At 52.3% G+C, this 20828-nt stretch overlaps 1 protein-coding gene across 9 annotated transcripts in view; it reads right to left on the bottom strand.

Moving 5' to 3' along the window:
* LOC140429750 (adhesion G protein-coupled receptor L3-like) overlaps positions 1-20828 on the bottom strand; it is a 1506492-nt gene that overhangs the window by 246441 nt on the left and 1239223 nt on the right. For all 9 annotated transcript variants that reach the window (XM_072517114.1, XM_072517117.1, XM_072517116.1 and 6 more), the window contains exon 9: positions 1475-1660. In XM_072517114.1, coding sequence (XP_072373215.1) covers positions 1475-1660 — 186 coding nt within the window. The remainder of the gene's footprint in view (positions 1-1474; positions 1661-20828) is intronic.

Genomic DNA, 20828 nt, shown 5'->3' on the forward strand with positions numbered 1-20828 from the left:
AGAATGTAGGTTAGTAAATTTGCAGATGACACCAAGATTGGAGGCATAGTGGATAGTGAATTGCAACTAATCTAAGATTGCAACAGGATCTTGACCAATTGGGCCAGTGGGCTGATGAATGGCAGATGGAGTTTAATTTGGATAAATGTGAGGTGATGCATTTTGGTAGATCAAATCAGGGCAGGATCTAGTCAGTTAATGATAGGAAGTCAGGGAGAATATCAGAACAAAGAGATCTAGGGGTACAGGTTCAAAGTCCTTGAAGGTGGAGTCGCAGGTGGACAGGGTGGTGAAGAAGACATTCAGCATGCTGGGTTTTATTGGTCAGAATATTGAATACAGGAGTTGGGATGTCTTGTTGAAGTTGTACAAGACATTGGTAAGACCACTGTTCAGTTCTGGTCACCGGCATGGACAAGCTGGGCTGAAGGGCCTGTTTCCATGCTGTAAACATCTATGACTCTATTTTATGTGTCTTTGGCTGAGAGTCCAGGTATCCATTGGAGTACTAAAACATCGGAGCTCCAGAGAAAACCCGCTTGTTTGACAGGTCAGGTCTGGCTCCCTGATCTATGTAGTCAGTTGAACAATGTGCCTTTACACATGATAAATAGGTTTTAGTGCTTACAGTTTCAACTATTGGTACTGAAAAGGGTCTGGATAATTTTAAATTTTTATTGGCCTGTAGTAAAAGGAATTTGTTTAAGAAAGTTATCAACTAATGACTTTTAAAAAAAAAGACTTTTGTTACACTTTCTCCTGTGACTACAGGGTCCATTGGTTCCATTCAGGATATAGTGGGTGAATGGACATTAAAGTGCCATAGTTTGGCATGGGGCTGGAGGGACATGGGAGTGGGTGTGGTGGCATACCTTGGCATGGGGGTGTCATGAGTGATCATAGAAGGCAGGTGAGGTAGAGCATGGGAGTTTGTGGAAGGTGAAGGGGTGCAAAGGGTTGAGGGCTGGTGGGCTTTCCTGTTTTTATTGTAACTGGGATGAAGTCCTGCAGCATTAAGAAGTGTCTTTTAAGCTTGTCTTGGCACCCAATAGCCCCTGTGGCTGCATTCAAACATTCTCCAGGGTTGACTGGTCTGACTGAAGCCTGTGCCCACCACCAATGCCAAAGCTGCAATAGAAATCCCATCCTTGTGGTCCCTTTCCCCAAGGCCGGTGGATCGAGTTGGGAACATTCCTGATTCTCGCTCCGGTCATGAGGATGAAAATCCAGCCTCATGTCTTTCAAGGAATTCTGCCGGAATTGTTCAAACACATTTTGGAAAGGTTTTGCAATTAACCCATGGAATGGCACTTTATCTATGGAGATTGAAGTGACCGTGACTCTGAAAAACAAAGGCTTCCTAGATCATTCCAGCTGCTGTATCAGTGGCCTCATCCAATTCAGCGTGAATCACAGAAAGAAAGCGAAGGGAGGAGAAGTGAATACAACCAGAGCAAAGGTACAGATTTCCTACCTTGTTCAGGCTACGAGCTGCACTGTCTTTTCCACCTGGAGTAAGGTTACGAAGTTGCACATTTAACAAATTCACCAACTGTTCCATGAGCTTTACAGAGAACAAAATATCGCCAGCATGAATCATGTTTTTTGTCTGCTCTGCAAGTTCTCGAGCAATATTTGCAGCAGTGTCACCAGATCGAACCTGCGATTCAAAAAACAATTGGCATTTTAAAAAGAAAATTGTCTTTGGTGAAGTAGCCTTATCTGGTATGAAAAACGACCCATCATGGAATTAAAGAATAGTCCTTTTAAAAGGTCAGTCCTCCTTCTATCGCTAAATGCCACTGTTCTCCAATGTCTTCTGTGACCCTTTTTCAGGTGGGTGAATCCACCAGTATTTGGGTGTTGAGGATTTCCAGCAATGAGATAGATCACACATACACAGACACAATCTGAACTGCCCAAACTAACTAAATGGAAAACTGCAATAATTTTGCTTTGTTTTGGATAGGATAGAAATAATCCAATAAGCTAAGACTAGCCAATTTACATATATTTGTTTTCAATAAATCACTTTTTTTCATCTGAACAAACAGCTACAAAATCCACACCCAGACGCTGTTGTTTTAAGAAAATATTTTATTGAAGCATTGAAAATTTTCACAGTTTAACACATTAACATTTCTTAAAACAGTTGCGTGGGCCAACATATGTATATATATATATATATATATATATATATTTAAAAAAAGGAACCCCCCAAAAAAACACAATGTCCCCAACTGCCCGTGCCCTATTTCCTAGCTACCCGTATACTGAGTCCCCTGTCCTTATTTAACACTACCATACCTCCTATTTTCTTCCTCCCCCCTCTATTCCCCCCCGCACCCCCTCTTTCTGCTGACGTTCAATTTCCTTTGAAGAAGTCGATGAACGGTTGCCATCTTTGGGCGAACCCCTTGAGTTGATCCTCTCAAGGCAAACTTGATTTTTTTCCAGGCTGAGAAACCCTACCATATCGCTGACCCACACTCCTGGCTTCGGGGGCTCAGAGACCCTCCATCCCAGCAAAATCCGTCTCCGTTCCACCAGGGAGGAGAAGGCCAGGACATCGGCTTCCCTCCCACCCCTTTGGCCCCCTGATCATCCGATACACCAAATACTGTCAGTTCTGGACTCGGGGTTACCCTCCCTCCCAGGATTTCTGACATAGCGTCTGCAAATCCCTGCCAGAATCCCCTCAACTTCAGACATGCCCAGAACATATGCACATGGTTAGCCAGACTACCCCCACACCGCCAACATCTATCCTCCACTTCCTCAAAGAACCTGCTCATTCGGGCTACCGTCATGTGAGCCCTGTGGACCACTTTGAACTGGATCAGGCTAAGTCTGGCACAGGACGAAGATGAATTGACTCTTCAAGGCTTTTTCCCACTTTTCCATTTCCAGCTCTCTTCCCAGCTCCTCTTCCCACTTCTGCTTCACCTCCCTTCCCACTCCATCAACTCCTTGTATATCTCCGAAGTCCTCCCTTCTCCAACCCCAGTTTTTGACATCACCTTGTCCTGTAGTCCCCTCAGGGGGAGGCGAGGGAAGCTTGGAACCTGCCTCCGGACAAAGTCCCGGACCTGAAGATATCAAAACCCATTCCCACCCGGTAACTCACACTCCTCCTCTGGTGCCACCAAGGTAGGAAAACCCTCCTGGATAAATAAGTCCCCAAATCTCTCGATCCCTGCCTGCTGCCATCTCCTGAAGTCCCCTTCCAGCCTCCCCGGGATAAATCGGTGATTGTTACATGTGCATTCTCCATTGCCCCCACACCCTTAGGGCTGCCACCACCACAGGGCTTGTAGAGTACGGAGCCGGCGAAAACGGCAGGGCGCCGTTAGTAAAGCCTCCAAACTCGTGCCCTTCCAGGATGCCGCTTCCACTCGCTCCCAGGCCGACCCCTGCCCCACTACCCACTTCCTGACCATCAATATGTTGGCCGCCCAGTAATAATTAATAAAGCTCAGGAGGGCCAGGCCCCCCTCCACGCGGCCCCGTTCCAGGAGTGCCCTCTTTACTTTCGGGGTTTTCCCCGCCCATACAAAACCTGTAATTGCCGCATTTATTTTTCTAAAAAAAGCCTTTGGGACAGAAATCGCAAGGCTTTGAAAAAAGAAAAGCAGTCTTGGGAGGACTGTCATCTTCACCATCTGGACCCTTCCCGCTAACGTCACCGGGAGCATGTCCCATCTGTGGAAATCCCTTTTCATTTGGTCGACCGCTTTGCCTAGATTTAACTCGTGGAGCTGCCCCCTCTCTTTAGCCGCTTGAAACCCAAAATATCTGAAATTCCCCACCACCACTATAAATGGTAACGCCCTCAGTCTCCTTTCCTGTCCCTGCCCCTGGATCACAAACATCTTGCTCTTTCCAAAATGCAGCTTGTAGCCTGAAAATAGCCCAAATTCTCCCAGAACCTCCATGATTTCGATCATTCCCTCCACCGGGTCTGTAACATAAAGTAGCAAGTCATCCGCATAAAGAGAAGCCCTGTGCTCCAACCCCCCTCACTATTCCCCGCCACACACTCGATGCTCGAAGGGCCATTGCTAAAGGCTCTATGGCCAGGGCAAACAGTAATGGGGAGAGCGGGCACTGCTGTCTTGTCCCTCTCCCGAGATTAAAATATTCTGACCGGGTTCGGTTGGTTCTCACATTTGCCACCGGGGCCTGATATAACAGCGGGACCCAGTCCACAAATCCCTGCCCGAACCCGAACCTGCCTAAGATATCTTAGGTACTTCTACTCCACCCGGTTGAAAGCCTTCTCCGCGTCCATGGCGACTACCACCTCAGCCTCACGCCCCTCGGCTGGCATCATAACATTGAGAAGCCGCCTAATATTAGACGTCAGGTGCCTGCCCTTCACGAACCCCGTCTGATCCTCACCTATTACCTCCGGGACACAATCCTCTATTCTGGCCAAGATCTTTGCCAGTAATTGAGCATTCACATTCAATAGGGAAATTGGTCTGTACGATCCACAGCTCTCCGGGTCCTTGTCTCGCTTCAGAATGAGAGAGACTGATGCCTGTGATAGCGTGGAGCGAAGCATTCCTAACTCCTTGGATTCATTGAAAGCCTTGATGAACAGCGGTCCCACTAGCCCCGAAAACATTTTGTAGAATTCCACTGGGAATCCGTCAGGTCCCGGAGCCTTACCCGTTTGCATTGCCCCCAATCCGTCTATCACTTCACCGAGCCCAAGTGGGCCCCCCAAGACTTCCACCAGCTCCTCATCTACCTTCGGGAACCCTAGCCTCCCCAGGAATTGGTTCATTCCCTCCTCCCCCCCCCGCCCCCAGGGGGTTCAGACTCGTATAAATGACTATAAAATTCACAGAACACGCCATTAACCGCCCCCGGGTTCCTCACTACTGTCCCCCTCACATCCTTAATTTTCCCTATCTCTCTTGCCGTCTCCTGCTTCCTCAGCTGGTGCGCCAACATCCTACTAGCTTTCTCCCCATATTCGTATACTGCCCCTTTTACCCTCCTCAGCTGTCCCTCCGCCTTGCCTGAGGAAAGGAGCCCAAAATCCATTTGAAGCCTCTGGTGTTCCTTCAGGAACTCCTCATTCGGGAACTCTGCATATCTCCTATCCACACGCAAGATTTCTCCTACTAGCCTATCAAGCTCCGCCCGTTCAGCCCTCTCCCTCTGGGCCCGAATCGAAATATATTCCCCTCTGATGACCGCTTTCAATGCCTCCCACACCACCCCAGCCGCTGTCTCTCCCGTGTCGTTGGTGCTTATATACCCCCGAATTAACTCCCTCACATATCTTATCATCTGCTAACAACCCTGCATCTAGCCTCCACTGTGAGCGCTGAGAGTTTCCCGTGTTCACCTGTAGGTCTAGCCAATGTGGCGCATGGTCGCATACTACAATTGCTGAATACTCTGTGTCCACTACCCCCGCTAATAATGTTTTGTCCAATATTAAAAAATCGATCCCGGAGTACACCTTGTGAACATGGGAGTAGAATTAATATTCTTTACTCTTGTTTGGAAGTCCAATCCTGAATTAAACACCTGTCTGACCCGTCCCTTTTTCAGTCTAAATTGATCCCCCAGCTTCAATTGTGTCTCCTGCAACATGGCCACGTCCGCCTTTAACTGTCTGAAGTGTGTGAACAAACGGGCCATCTTGACCGACACATTCAGGCCACAAACATTTCACATAACCTGTCTGGTCGCGGGGGGGGGGGGCTCTTGCTCACCCCCCACTTCGCTTCCGTGAGTTAGCCTTACCAGCTAACCTTGTAGCGCCACCCCGAAGCCTAAAAGTCTACCGGCTGCCCAGCTCTTAACGTATGTTTTCAGAACAATAGCACCGAGGCAAAAAGCAAACACACCCTTCACTTAAGGCCCAAACTCAATAGCCCACCCCTCCCCCTTTACAACATCTTATCAATCCCATCACCTTCAAACAGAGCCCCAAACAGTAGAAGTGTAAACAATCAGAAAAAATGGAGACAGAAAAAATTATATCTGCAAAAACTCGAACAGATGTCTTTCCCTCCTCAACCATCTTAATTTGAAAACTCTTCTTCTCCCCCCATTCTTTTTTTTTTTCCTTTATTATTATTTTCCCTTTTTTTTTACAAACACAAGCAAAAAGGAAGAAACTGTATCTTAACACATACACTGAAAGGTCAAACAGAGGTAACTCAAAAAGAAAGAACAATCCCCCCTTCTCTTCCCGGTCCTCGCAACTCAAGTTACAGTGCAGCACAGAACTTTTTGATGTAAATCGCTACCGAACAGTTTTCTCTTTTTATTAAGTCCTTATGGGTCCCCCAGGTTGTTGTCTTTCATAAAGCCCGCTACTTCTTCTGGCGAGCCAAAATACAGTTCCCATTCCTCGTAGGTTACCCAAAGATGAGCCGGGTAGAGAAGTCCAAATTTTATTCTCTTCGCATACAGCGTCGTTTTAACTTTATTGAAACTCGTGGAGGCCTGGATAAATGATATGACAGGGTTTATCAAGTTGGAGAGGATAAAGTTTGCCTTGAGAGGGTCTGCGCAGGGGTTCTACAGGCGGTGGCAACCATTCCTAGACCATCTCGCTGAGCGTTAGATGAAGGTCGGACAGCAGCAACAGCAACCCAGGTGGGGAGGGGGGGGGACATCGTTCGTGGGGGGGTGGGAGGGGATGGGAGGTTTCTCTGGGAGCATTTGAGCAAGAAAACACATGAATGATCCGGAAACTGACATGTACAGGAAGAATCCAATGTACAAAGTTCTGTATCTTATTGACTTGCCATGTTCATGTCTTGCTACGCGAGCTTTCTTTCTTGTTCTTTTTCTTTGTAACGGTTTGTATGGTGGAAAATATTGTTGAAAAATTCTTTTTTTTTTTTTTTATAAATGTTTTATTGAAAATTTTTTCCCAAACAACAATTTTTCCCCTCTTACAAAGCAAACGCAACAATAACAATACAGAAATTTTAAACAATACACAAGTAACAAAACCCCTTTATCTTTGACCTAAACTAAACCCCCCCTCCCCCCCCCCCCCCCCCTCCCCCTGGGTTGCTGCTGCTGGTCATCTGTCTTCCCTCTAACATTCCCCTAGGTAGTCGAGAAATGGCTGCCACCGCCTGGTGAACCCTTGAGCCGATCCTCTCAGGGCAAACTTTATCTGCTCCAGTTTAATGAACCCCGCCATATCATTTACCCAGGCCTCCAGTCCGGGGGGTTTCGCCTCCTTCCACATGAGCAGGATCCTGCGCCGGGCTACTAGGGACGCAAAGGCCACAACGTCGGCCTCTTTCGCCTCCTGCACTCCCGGCTCTTCCGCAACTCCAAATAGAGCTAACCCCCAGCCTGGTTTGACCCGGGCCTTCACCACCCGCGAAATCACTCCCGTCACTCCCTTCCAATACCCTTCCAGTGCCGGGCATGCCCAAAACATATGTGCGTGGTTTGCCGGGCTCCCGCCACACCTCCCACATTTGTCCTCCACTCCAAAGAACCTGCTCAATCTTGCTCCCGTTATGTGTGCTCTATGTAGCACCTTAAATTGAATCAGGCTAAGCCTGGCGCATGAGGAAGAGGAATTTACCCTGCTTAGGGCATCAGCCCACATACCCTCCTCTATCTCCTCCCCTAGTTCTTCTTCCCACTTTCCTTTTAGTTCGCCCACCGACTCCTCCCCCTCTTCCCTCATCTCTCGGTAAATCTCTGACACCTTGCCCTCTCCGACCCACACCCCTGAAAGCACCCTGTCCTGTATCCCCTGTGTCGGGAGCAATGGAAATTCCCTCACCTGTTGTCTAGTAAATGCCCTCACCTGCATATATCTCAAGAAGTTTCCCCGGGGCAACTTATACTTTTCCTCCAATGCTCCCAAGCTCGCAAAAGTCCCATCTATAAATAAATCTCCCACCCTCCTAATTCCCAACTGGAACCAGCTCTGAAATCCTCCATCCATTCTTCCTGGGGCGAACCTATGGTTGTTCCTGATTGGGGACCCCACCAGGGCTCCCCGCACCCCTCTCTGTCGCCTCCACTGTCCCCAGATATTCAATGTTGCCGCCACCACCGGGTTCGTGGTAAACTTTTTAGGTGAGATCGGTAGCGGCGCCGTCACCAGCGCCTCTAAACTCGTCCCTTTACAGGACTTTCTCTCCAGTCTTTCCCACGCCGCTCCCTCACCCTCCATCATCCATTTACGTATCATTGCCACATTGGCGGCCCAATAGTAATCGCCCAAGTTCGGTAGTGCCAATCCTCCTCTGTCCCTACTACGCTGAAGGAACCCCCTCCTTACTCTCGGAACTTTCCCTGCCCACACGAAGCTCGTGATGCTCCTGTCTATTTTATTAAAAAAGGTCTTAGTGATTAGTATAGGGAGACATTGAAATACAAATAAGAACCTCGGGAGGACCATCATCTTAATTGCTTGCACCCTGCCCGCCAGCGATAGAGGCTGCATGTCCCACCTCTTGAAGTCCTCCTCCATTTGTTCTACCAACCGTGTCAGATTAAGTCTGTGCAAGGTTCCCCAGCTCCTAGCGATCTGAATCCCCAGGTATCGGAAGTTTCTTTCCACTTTCCTTAGAGGCAAGCCTTCTATCTCTCTACTCTGGTCCCCTGGATGTATCACAAATAATTCACTCTTTCCCATGTTTAGCCTATACCCCGAGAAATCCCCGAACCCCCTCAAAATTCGCATAACCTCTATCATTCCCCCCGCTGGGTCCGACACGTATAACAATAGGTCATCCGCATATAACGAGACTCGGTGTTCTTCTCCCCCTCTAATCACCCCTCTCCATTTCCTGGAGTCTCTCAACGCCATGGCCAGAGGTTCAATTGCCAACGCGAACAACAATGGAGACAGCGGGCATCCCTGTCTTGTTCCCCTATATAGTCGGAAATACTCCGATCTATGTCGACCTGTAACTACGCTTGCCGTTGGAGCCCCATAAAGAAGTCTAACCCAGCTAATAAACCCGTTCCCAAACCCAAACCTCCTTAACACTTCCCATAAATACTCCCACTCCACCCTATCAAATGCCTTCTCTGCGTCCATTGCCGCCACTATCTCTGCCTCCCCCTCCACTGGGGGCATCATTATCACCCCTAATAGTCGTCGCACGTTAACATTCAGTTGTCTCCCTTTTACGAACCCTGTCTGATCTTCGTGCACCACCCCCGGGACACAGTCCTCTATCCTCGATGCCAGCACCTTTGCCAACAATTTGGCGTCCACGTTCAACAATGAAATGGGTCTATAGGACCCGCACTGCAACGGATCTTTATCCCGCTTCAAAATTAACGATATCGTCGCCTCCGACATCGTCGGGGGTAGAGTCCCCCCTTTCCTGGCCTCATTGAACGTCCTCACCATCAACGGGGCCAACAAGTCCACATATTTTCTGTAATACTCCACCGGGAACCCGTCTGGTCCTGGGGCCTTCCCTGCTTGCATGCTTCCCAGTCCCTTAATAACCTCGTCCACCCCAATCGGTGCCCCCAGGCCTACCACCCCCCGCTCCTCCACTTTCGGGAACCTCAATTGGTCCAGGAACTGCCGCATCCCCTCCTCTCCCTCTGGGGGTTGAGACCTATACAGTTCCTCATAGAAGGTCTTGAACACCTCATTTATCTTTCCTGCCCTTCGCACCGTGTCTCCCCTTTCGTCTCTAATTCCTCCTATTTCCCTCGCTGCTGCCCTCTTTCGCAATTGATGAGCCAACAGGCGACTCGCCTTTTCCCCATATTCATACCTCCTCCCCTGTGCCTTCCTCCACAGTACCTCCGCCTTTCTGGTGGTCAGAAGGTCAAATTCCGCCTGGAGTCGTCTCCTCTCCCTGTACAATTCCTCCTCCGGGGTCTCTGCAAATTCCCTATCCACCCTTAAAATCTCCCCCAGTAATCTTTCCCTTTCCTTGGCCTCTGTTTTCCTTTTGTGGGCCCCAATGGAGATCAGCTCTCCTCTGACCACCGCTTTTAGTGCTTCCCATACCACTCCCACAGGGACCTCGCCGTCGTCATTGACCTCCAGGTATCTCTCAATACACCCCCGCACTCTTGCACACACTCCCTCATCCGCCATCAGTCCCACATCTAATCGCCAGAGTGTTCTCTGCTCCCTTTCCTCTCCTAATTCCAGGTCCACCCAATGTGGGGCATGATCCGAAACCGCTATGGCTGAGTACTCAGCTTCTTCCACCCTAGAGATCAACGACCTTCCCAAAACAAAAAAATCTATCCGGGAGTACACTTTATGGACATGGGAGAAGAAGGAATACTCCCTAGCCCTAGGTCTAAGAAATCGCCATGGATCCACTCCCCCCATTTGGTCCATAAACCCCTTAAGTACCTTGGCCGCTGCCGGCCTTCTTCCGGTCCTTGAGCTGGATCTATCTAGCCCCGGGTCCAGCACCGTATTAAAGTCCCCTCCTAAAATCAAGTTTCCTACCTCCAGGTCCGGTATACGCCCCAGCATCCGTCTCATAAATCCCGCATCGTCCCAGTTTGGGGCATACACGTTAACCAACACGACCTCCATTCCCTCCAGCCTGCCACTCACCATTACATATCTACCTCCGCTATCTGCTACGATGTTCTTTGCTTCAAATGCGACCTGTTTCCCCACCAAAATGGCCACCCCTCTATTCTTTGCGTCCAGTCCTGAGTGGAACACCTGTCCCACCCATCCTTTCCTTAGCCTAACTTGGTCCGCCACCTTTAGGTGCGTCTCTTGGAGCATAACCACGTCTGCCCTTAGTCCTTTCAAATGCGCGAGCACTCGGGCCCTTTTTATCGGTCCGTTCAGGCCTCTCACGTTCCACGTGATCAGCCTCACTAGGGGGCTACCTGCCCCCCTCCCGTGTCGACTAGCCATTACCTTCTCTAGGCCAGTCCCATATCCCGCCTCCGCGCTCCCGCTCGCTCCCCCAGCGTCGCACACCATCCCCGCCCACCCACTCTTTAGCCATTTCCTTTTGGATTTCCGCAGCAGCAACCCAGTTGTCCCCCCCCCCCCTTCTCCCTCCCTCCTCCCCTCCCCGCTAGATCTCTTTCTAGCTTGATTGCTCCCCCCATATTACTTCCGTAAGTCAGCTGACTTCAACTGACCCCGGCTACTCCTGCTCACTCCTCGACCTCCCCATGTGGGGAACTCCCATCCGCCTTGCGCCTGTCTTCCCGCCTTATTCTTTCTGGTGCGGGAACATCCCTTTACCTGACCCGCCTCTTATGGCGCAGCTCCCTTTCCCCTCCCCCTCCCCTTCCCCATTCTCCAACTATGTCCCGTCTTTCCCCCCTCACCGGCGCCCACATTTCCCCAATGTCTCCCCCCTTCCCTGTTTACTTCTCAATTAACTTCCACCGTAACATTAACAATAACATTTCCTGCAGCATCAGTCCCTCAGTTCCGATCCAATTTCTCTTCTTTGATGAAGGTCCATGCTTCCTCCGCCGTCTCGAAATAATGGTGTCTCTCCTGATACGTGACCCATAGTCTTGCCGGCTGCAGCATCCCGAACTTCACCTTCCTTTTATGCAACACCTCTTTGGCTCGGTTGAAGCTCGCCCTCCTTCTCGCCACCTCCGCACTCCAATCCTGGTATACCCGTACCACTGCATTCTCCCATCTGCTACTCCGCACCTTTTTAGCCCATCTCAGGACCTCTTCTCTATCCTTAAGGCGGTAAAATCGCACGATTATCGCCCTGGGTGGTTCTCCCGCTTTTGGTCTTCTCGCCGGAATCAGATTTGCCCACTCCACCTCCAAGGGGCCCGTAGGGGCCTCAGCACCCATCAGTGAGCTCAGCATCGTACTTGCGTACGCTCCACAGTCCACTCCTTCCACACCCTCAGGGAGACCCAGTATCCGAAGGTTCTTCCTTCGCGCTCCATTTTCTAGGGCTTCGATCCTTTCAGTACACTTTTTATGAAGTGCCTCGTGCGTCTGTGTCTTAACCGCCAGGCCCAGGATCTCGTCCTCAATATCTGTCACCTTCTGCTCCACCACACGGAGCTCTGTCTCCTGGGTCTTTAATGTCTCCTTGAGCCCCTCAATTGCCTGTAGCAACGGGGTCAGCACCTCCCTCTTCAGCAGCTCCACGCACCGTCTCACAATTTCATGCTCAGGCCCCCATGTCGCCTGCGCTTTCTCCGCCGCCATCTTGTACTTCTCTCTTTCTGACCCTTTGGTCGACGATTCCTCGCGCTGCAGCCGCCGCCGCCGGTTTTTTCCTCCTTCGTTTGGGGGGGACTCCCTTCTCACACGCCCCACACCGGGTTGCGTCGTCGAAAAATTCCCCGTTGAGGCTCTTAAAAGAGCCCGAAGGTCCGTCGGAGCTGGAGCCGCCGAAGCGTGCGGCTAGCTAGGCATCACCGCAACCGGAAGTCCCTTCAGTGGCCTTGATGAGGTCTTTTCACAGTTGTTCCCTCTGCTGCTAGAATTCACCTTTGATAAAGGCCCTCAGGTCAGCTTGCAGCTTTAAGCTTGCCCTTCCCCCGCCTGCATGCTGGAAGAGGCCCTGTTTATCCTGTAGTTGCAGCCAAATCTTTCACTGTTTCTGCGTGTGTCTGGCAACCAAGAGACATACCCTTCCTGGGGGACACTGTCGGGGGAATATTGCCGCCTTCTTCCCACACCGGGAAATGTCAAACAAATGCCGTGGGGGCCCTGTAAAAGAGCCCAAAAGTCCGTTCCAAGCAGGAGCTGCCGAATATGCGACCTAGCTCTGCATAGCCGCACCCGGAAGTCCGTTGAAAAATTCTTAATAAAAACATATATTTTTTAAAAATTTTTTTATTGGAACTCGCCCTCCTCTTAGCAAGTTCTGCTCCCAAGTCCTGGTAAACCCAGAACTTGGCTTCTTCCCATACGAACCGTTTGGTCTCCCTGGCTCATCTCATGATGTGTTCCTTGTCCAGGAATCGGTGTAGCCTCACCACCAATGTCCTCGGGGGCTCACGACCCTGGGGCTTGCGCATAAGTGCCGTGTGAGCCCGGTCCACCTCCAACGGCCTGTCGAATGCCTCTGCCCCCATAATTTTCTCGAACATCCTCACAACATATGCACCGGCATCCGATCCTCCCTTTCCCTCCGGGATACCGATGATCTGAACGTTCTGCCTGCGGGAACAATTCACCAGGTCCTCCACCTTTTCCAGCAGCTGCTTTTGCCGATCTTGTAAAATACCAATTTGTAGTGCCATCCCAGTGGACTGCTCCTCTTGCTCCGTCGCCTGCTCCTGCAGCTTTTGGATCGACTGTCCCTGGGTTTTCACCGTCACCTCCATCCGGTCGGCTGCCTCCTTAATCAAGGCAACCACTTTGGTCAGGACCTCCGCACAGTCCTTACGGTGCCGAGCGATCTTCTCATCCAGGTATGTAACTAACTGGTCTGTCGACCATTGAGCCGGTGGGGCCGGACCTCGCTTCTCTGCCATTGCAGCCACCATGCTCAGCTCCTCACTTCCAACCAACTTTTGATTCCTTCTTTTACGATTATTTTTTGAGTGTAATTCCATAGAATAGAGGTCGCCTTTTCATCCTCTCACTTTTATCCACTTATGTTAGAAAAGCTTTCCGTGAAAATACAGCTTAAAAGCCATCAAAAACCACCAAGAGCGGGAGCTGCTAAATGTGCAACTGTTCACAGCATAGTCGCCACCGGATGTCCGCCACACCCAGACTCTTAACAATGCAGTAGAATTTTACCTGGCAGTATAGGATAGCACACAAGGTTAAGTAGAAATATTGGGCCCGTTTTAGTGGAAACATTTTTCATTCTGGTAGCGAGCAGGAACTGCAGCGAACCTCCCGACGCTCACCCAGCGAGGCCGTTACCAAAAAAGTTAATTGGTCCAATTAGCGAGGCCCCAGGGGCTCCATGTAGCAAATGATGGTCCCATCGGCTGATTCGCAGGACCATGCCGCCAGCACTCTGCCAACACCATGGAGCATCACTTAAACCGATCGCACAGTGTAAACCCGACACAGCTCTCAGCCATGCCACCAAGGAGACCAGCCCATGATTTGGGGGTGCTGTTCTGGTTGGATTAGTGGACGCAGTCGAGTCCAGACAAGATGCCCTGTTCTCCCAAGGTGCTTGGAGGGTCAGCCACGTGTCGCCTGGGAGGAAGTGGTAGCAGTGGTCAGCTCAGGGAGCGTCACCAGGAGGACCGTCACCCAGCGCCATACGAGCCCAGCGATCAACGTCCTCCACTGGGCCAGACGGGCAGGTTGCCATTGGCCTTGCCAGCCCAACCACCAGCCAGCCCTCCCAACCTGGCTACCTGGCCCTAACCCTAACCCCTAGCTGACACTGCCCCTACCCAGCACCCTACCGTGCTCTGGCCCACCCGTGTCCAGCAGTGCCTCACACATTGCCCCCCCATACACCTAACCCCCAACCCTGCCCATCCCTCTATACCGGCCACCCCCTCATAACCCCATGGCACCACTCGCACCCTCCGCGATGAATGAAGTGTGTGGCTCATACAGGTAAACGCGGTCCACAGCAGACGGAAGAGGTCCCTGATGGGCGGCAGAGTTCCAGACATCAGAGTCCTCACCCTCTCCTGGGAATGGACCTTGGAGGTTGTGGTGGTGGTCGAGGACAGATCGGTCACCGACATAGAGGTTGGCGTACAGGGCAGAGGTGAGAATCCACCGCACAACCAGATGACCGGTCACACGGGTTGTTAAAGCCATACAGAATGATGCATCCCTCCCACTGACCACATGTTCGTTATCCCGCAGGATCTCCATCTAACGGTGCCGATACATCAAGGGTGGTTTCCCCCCCGCCCCGGCTCCAAGGACCCCGGCAAGGGCATCGAAGACCATGGGACGCTGTAAGCAGCAGGCTACCTCCTGGGGACACACCTAGACACATTGGTAGAGCACGGAAGGTAGGTCGAGGAGCACTGAGAGGGCACTGGGAGGAGGGGGTGGGGGGAAAGATTGTGGTGGGAGGGTTTGGGAAGGGGCAGCAGCACCATCAGGGCAAGGAGCAGTTGGGGGCACATATGTACAGCGTTAAAAAACTTTGCACCTGAGAAATATGACGTCTCTGGCACTTTCATCTGAAACGTGAGGGTGATGACGGGAGATGACGGACGAACCATGTGAAGCAGGTGAGGATAAGGGCTTCCCTGGCCCTCCAGGCTCGCTGGACCCTCACTACTGCTGCTTGTCCTCCATCCGCAGGCTTGTCCTCCAGCCCCTTTTGGTCCGGTGCCTCCTTGTCGGAGGTAGCAGCATATATGAATAGGATGGGAATGGAAGGATACGGACCCAGGAAGTGTAGAAGATTGTAGTTTAGTCGGGCAGCATGGTCGGCACGGGCTTGGAGGGCCGAAGGGCCTGTTCCTGTGCTGTACATTTCTTTGTTCTTCCCCTCCACTTCCAGCACATTGCCCGCTGCTGTGCCAGGTTGTGGAGGGCATAGCAGACCACCACGAAGCGGGCAACCCTCTGGGATGTGTACTGTGCACCACCAGAGTGGTCAAGGCGTCAGAAACGCATTCTGAGCAGGTCGATGGACTCATTGGCCTCGTTGTACCGGGTCCCCGCATCGGTCACCGATCTCCGTACTGACATCATTAGTAAGCTCCTCAGTGGGTACCCCTTAGTCCCCCAAGAGCCAAACGGCCAGCCTGGGGTGGTCCTTGAAGAGGCCGGGTATGTCCGACTGCCCCAGGATACAGCTGCCATGCACATTCCCTGGGAATCATGCACACACATGCATGATCTTGAGGTGGCGGTCACACACGAGCTGTACGTTAAGGAAGTGGGACCCCTCCCTGTTGATGTAGGGTACTCCCTAATGGCCTGATGTGCACAAGGCGCCATGTATGCCATCTATAACCTCCTGATCCTGGGGCATCCTCTCGATGGCAGAGAATCCTGCTACCCGCTTATCTTGTTGGGCCTGATCCATGTCAGAGTTTATATTATTTGGGTGTTCGGATGTTGGCTGCTGCATCCATGTTTTTGCTTCCTGCCGTGTTCAGGCACAGTGTCCAAGTATCACAGTCTGGTTGGGATACCCGGCAACATCTCTCCGATGCTACATGGCACACCTACACACAAGAATCCATCTGGGAGGTGTGAAGTGCTCACTTAACTACGATTGTCAATTCGCTATGAGCAACAGCCTTCAGCCGCGTGGCCAGAGGCTCCACGGTCACTGGGAGATATGAGTGGTTGGTGGGACAGACAGGCAGAACATAGAGCATAGTAAAATACAGCACAGAACAGGCCCTTCGGCCCACGATGTTGTGTCGAACCTTTGTCCTAGATTAATCAGAGATTATTATTGAATTTACAGTGCAGAAGGAGGCCATTCGGCCCATCGAGTCTGCACCGACCCTTGGAAAGAACACCCCACATCTCCACCCTATCCCTGTAATCCCACCTAACCTTTTTGGACACAAAGGTCAATTTAGCGTGGCCAATATTTGTCCTTCCAAAATGGACAACCTCACACTTTTCAGGGTTAAACTCCATCTTCCCGTAACAGCGTCCCCGAACAGGCGCCGGAATGTGGCGACTAGGGGCTTTTCACAGTAACTTCATTTGAAGTCTACTTGCGACAATAAGCGATTTTCATTTTTAAAATTTTATCATCTGCCACTTCTCAGCCCAGCTCTGCATCCTATCTATGTCTCTTTGCAGCCAACAACAGCCCTCCTCACTATCCACAACTCCACCAATCTTCGTATCGTCTGCAAATTTACTGACCCACCCTTCAACTAGGGCTGCCCCCGATTTTGGTACATACGATTCAGGGGGTGGCATGATGGACCCACGGGCGCCGAGACAACCATTCTCCATCACGGGAGGCTGTTAGATAGTGGGACGTTCCCGTTAATTGGCTTTAAGTAATGATAATTGGTTTCTCGCCACGGCAAGATCCTGATTTCGCCAACAGGAGCGGGCCGGTTAGATCGCAAACTGTGATGAACGGTTACTGCTTTATCATCATGTAAGGTGATGTCCCCTTTAAGACCGGGCTTGGAACCCTGGGGACTCCGCATCTGGCTCCACCCATCTGGGAGCCATACATAAAGGGCTGCCTCATGGTCTGTATAGCAGTCAGCTCTCGTCTCTAGCTGTAGCATAGTTATTAGTCTAATAAAGCCTTCTTTACAGTTTAATCTCTAAGCATCATTATTGAGGGTACCTCAATTTATTAGACTAAACTAGATTCAGGATGGACGCAGGCCTAAAACCAGAGAAGCTCAATCTGGAAGCACGAACGCCGGAGGCAAAGGAAATTTTTAAATACTGGCTGCGGTGCTTCGAGGCCTACCTGGACTCCGCAGAGATTCCCATCCTGGGGCCACGCAAGCTGCGCCTACTCCACGCCCGGGTGAGTCACAGAATCTCCGCCACGCTCGAAAAGGCGACGACTTATGATGCGGCGATTGAGTTGCTCCGCAAGTGGTTTGTCAAACCCGTCAATGAGGTGCACGCCCGGCATCTGTTCTCTACCTGCCGGCAGCGCTCGGGGGAATCGCTCAACAAGTTTGTTGAAAAACTCACCGCGCTTACCAGGGACTGTGACCATCAGGATGTGACAGGGGAAGTCCATATGAACCTGCACATCAGGGATGCTTTCGTGTCCGGAATCCGCTCGACCTACATCCGGCAGCGGCTGCTCAGAAACGGGGCAAAAAGACCTCCAGGAGACGCTAATGCTCGCCTCCTCGCTGGAGGTGGCCCGACATAACTTGGGTACGTACCCCGCGGACTCTGCCAGCCCCCCCCCGGACTTCCTCAGACACACCCGTATTAAGGCCTGCGCCACGCGGCGACCCGCTCACCATAGGGGCACACCTTGCTACTTCTGCGGGCAGGGCTAGCATCCACACCCACGCTGCCCAGCCCGCTCCGCGATCTGCAGCGACTGCGGGAAGAAAGGGCACTTTGCGAGGGTCTGCCTGACCAGACCCAGGGGCCAGAAAAACAAAGAACAGCCAGCCCGAAAATCAATGCTGCTGCGCACCGACGCGACACGCCCCCTTCTGCCTCATCAGCCTCGTGCGAATCATGGGAGCGGCCATCTTGTCAGCGGCCATCCTCTCGACCCGACACTTGCGACCGACGGCAGCGGCCATTTTAAGAGTCCGATTCGGCTGACGCCTCCGACTACCCGCGACTGGGTGCGATCACCCTCGATCAAACTGGGCCAAAACACCTGCAGAACTCTATGATGCAGGTCCAGGTCAACGGGCATGACACTGCATGCCTCTTCGACTCTGGGAGCACGGAGAGCTTTATCCACCCTGAAACGGTAAGGCGCTGCTCCCTACGCACCCATTCCGCATCCCAAACCATAGCCCTCGCATCTGGGTCCCACTCGGTACAAATCACGGGGTACTGTATTGCGGATCTCTCGATCCAGGGTGCCAAATACACCCATTTCAAATTTTATATCCTCCCTCACACCTCTGTGCCCCCCTGCTGCTCGGACTGGATTTCCAGTGCAGCCACCGAAGCCTGACACAGAAGTTCGGCGGACCCTTGCCCCCCCTCACGGTGTGCTGCCTTGCGACACTGAAAGTCGCACCCCCTCGCTATTCGCTAACCTCACTCCTGACTGTAAGCCCGTCGCCACCAGGAGCCGGCGCTACAGTGCCCAAGATGTGGCTTTTATCAAGTCAGAGGTCCAGCGTTTACTGGGAGAGGGGGTCATCGAGGCTAGCAACAGCCCTTGGAGAGCGCAATTGGTGGTAGTCCGGTCCGGGGAGAAGAAACGGATGGTCGTGGATTATAGCCAGACCATAAACCGATTCACGCAGCTTGATGCGTACCCCCTTCCTTGCATCGCGGAAATGGTAAATCGGATCGCCCAATACCGAGTCTTTTCCACGGTCGACCTCAAATCTGCCTACCACCAGCTCCCCATCCGACCAAAAGACCGCCCCTATACTGCCTTTGAAGCAGCCGGCCGGCTCTTCCATTTCCTCAGGGTCCCCTTTGGTGTCACAAATGGGGTCTCCGTCTTTCAAAGGGCGATGGACCAAATGGTGGACCAGTACGGTTTGCGGGCTACATACCCGTACTTGGACAATGTCACCATCTGAGGCCATGATCAGCAGGACCATGACGCTAACCTCAAAAAGTTCCTCGAGACCGCCCGAGCCCTTAACCTGACCTATAACGAAGGCAAATGCGTTTTCCACACCACCCGGCTGGCCATCCTCGGCTATGTCGTGGAAGACGGGGTCTTAGGTCCCGACCCCGACCGCATGCGCCCCCTTAAGGAACTCCCTCTCCCCCGCAGCCTCAAGGCCCTCAAACGGTGCTTGGGGCTTTTCTCCTATTATGCCCGTTGGGTCCCCAAGTATGCGGACAAAGCCCGCCCACTCCTAAAGACCACCACTTTTCCCCTCTCGGCTGAGGCTCAATTGGCCTTCAACCGCATCAAGGCCGCCATCATCAAGGCCGCCATGCACGCGGTGGACGAAACCATCCCTTTCCAGGTAGAGAGCGATGCATCAGACATCGCCCTGGCTGCTACCCTCAATCAAGGAGGCAGACCAGTAGCATTCTTCTCCCGAACCCTCACCGCCTCCGAGGTTCGACACTCTGCAGTCGAAAAGGAGGCACACGCCATTGTGGAGGCTGTGCGGCGCTGGAGACACTACCTAGCCGGTAGGAGGTTTACCCTCGTCACCGACCAACGGTCGGGCGCCTATATGTTCGATAACACGCAACGGGGCAAAATAAAAAACGGTGGAGGATCGAACTCTCCACCTACTCGTACGATATCAAGTATCGTCCAGGGGTGCTCAACGAGCCCCCAGATGCACTGTCCCGCGGCACATGCGCCAACGCGCAGGAGGACCACCTGCAAGCCATCCACAATGACCTCTGCCACCCGGGGGTTACCCGGCTCGTCCATTTCATCAAGTCCCGCAACCTACCTTACTCAACCAAGGAGGTCAAGGCCATGGTCAGGGCCTGCCAGGTCTGTGCAGAGTGCAAACCGCACTTCTATCGGCCAGACAAGGTTCGGCTCGTGAAGGCCTCGGGCCCCTTTGAGCGACTGAGCGTGGACTTCAAGGGGCCCCTCCCGTCCACCAACCGTTATGCCTATTTCCTCACCGTGATCGATGAGTTCTCCTGTTTCCCATTCGCCATTCCTTGCACCGACATGACCTCAGCCACGGTGATTAAGGCACTGCACAGCATCTTCACTCTGTTCGGTTTCCCTGCTTATAGCCACAGCGACCGGGGTACATCATTCATGAGCGATGAACTGCGTCAGTATCTGCTCAGCAAAGTATCTGCTCAGCAAAGGCATCGCCTCGAGCAGAACGACCAGTTATAACCCACGGGGAAACGGGCAGGTGGAGAGGGAGAACGCGACCGTGTGGAAGGCTGTCCTTCTGGCCCTGCGGTCGAGAAATCTCCCAACCACCCACTGGCAGGAGGTCCTACCCGACGCCCTACACTCCATTAGGTCACTCCTCTGCACGGCCACGAATGAGACCCCTCACGACCGATTGTTTCTCTTCCCCAGGAAGTCTACCTCCGGGGTCTCGCTTCCACCTTGGCTGATGGCTCCGGGACCTGTTCTTCTCCGGAGGCACGCGAGGAGCCATAAAACGGACCCCCTAGTTGAAAAGGTCCGACTGCTCCACGCCAACCCCAGTTACGCCTACGTGGAGTACTCCGACGGCAGGCAAGATACGGTTTCCCTCCGGGATCTGGCGCCCGCTGGATCCTCCACCACAGATGCCCCTTTCCGCGCCGCTCCCCTGCAGGACCCGTCGCCCCCTACAACACACCCCCTTCCGGCCCTACCACCCGTTGGTGAGCTCCT

This window comes from Scyliorhinus torazame, chromosome 9 (genome assembly GCF_047496885.1).
Source record: "Scyliorhinus torazame isolate Kashiwa2021f chromosome 9, sScyTor2.1, whole genome shotgun sequence".
Lineage (NCBI taxonomy): Eukaryota > Metazoa > Chordata > Chondrichthyes > Carcharhiniformes > Scyliorhinidae > Scyliorhinus > Scyliorhinus torazame.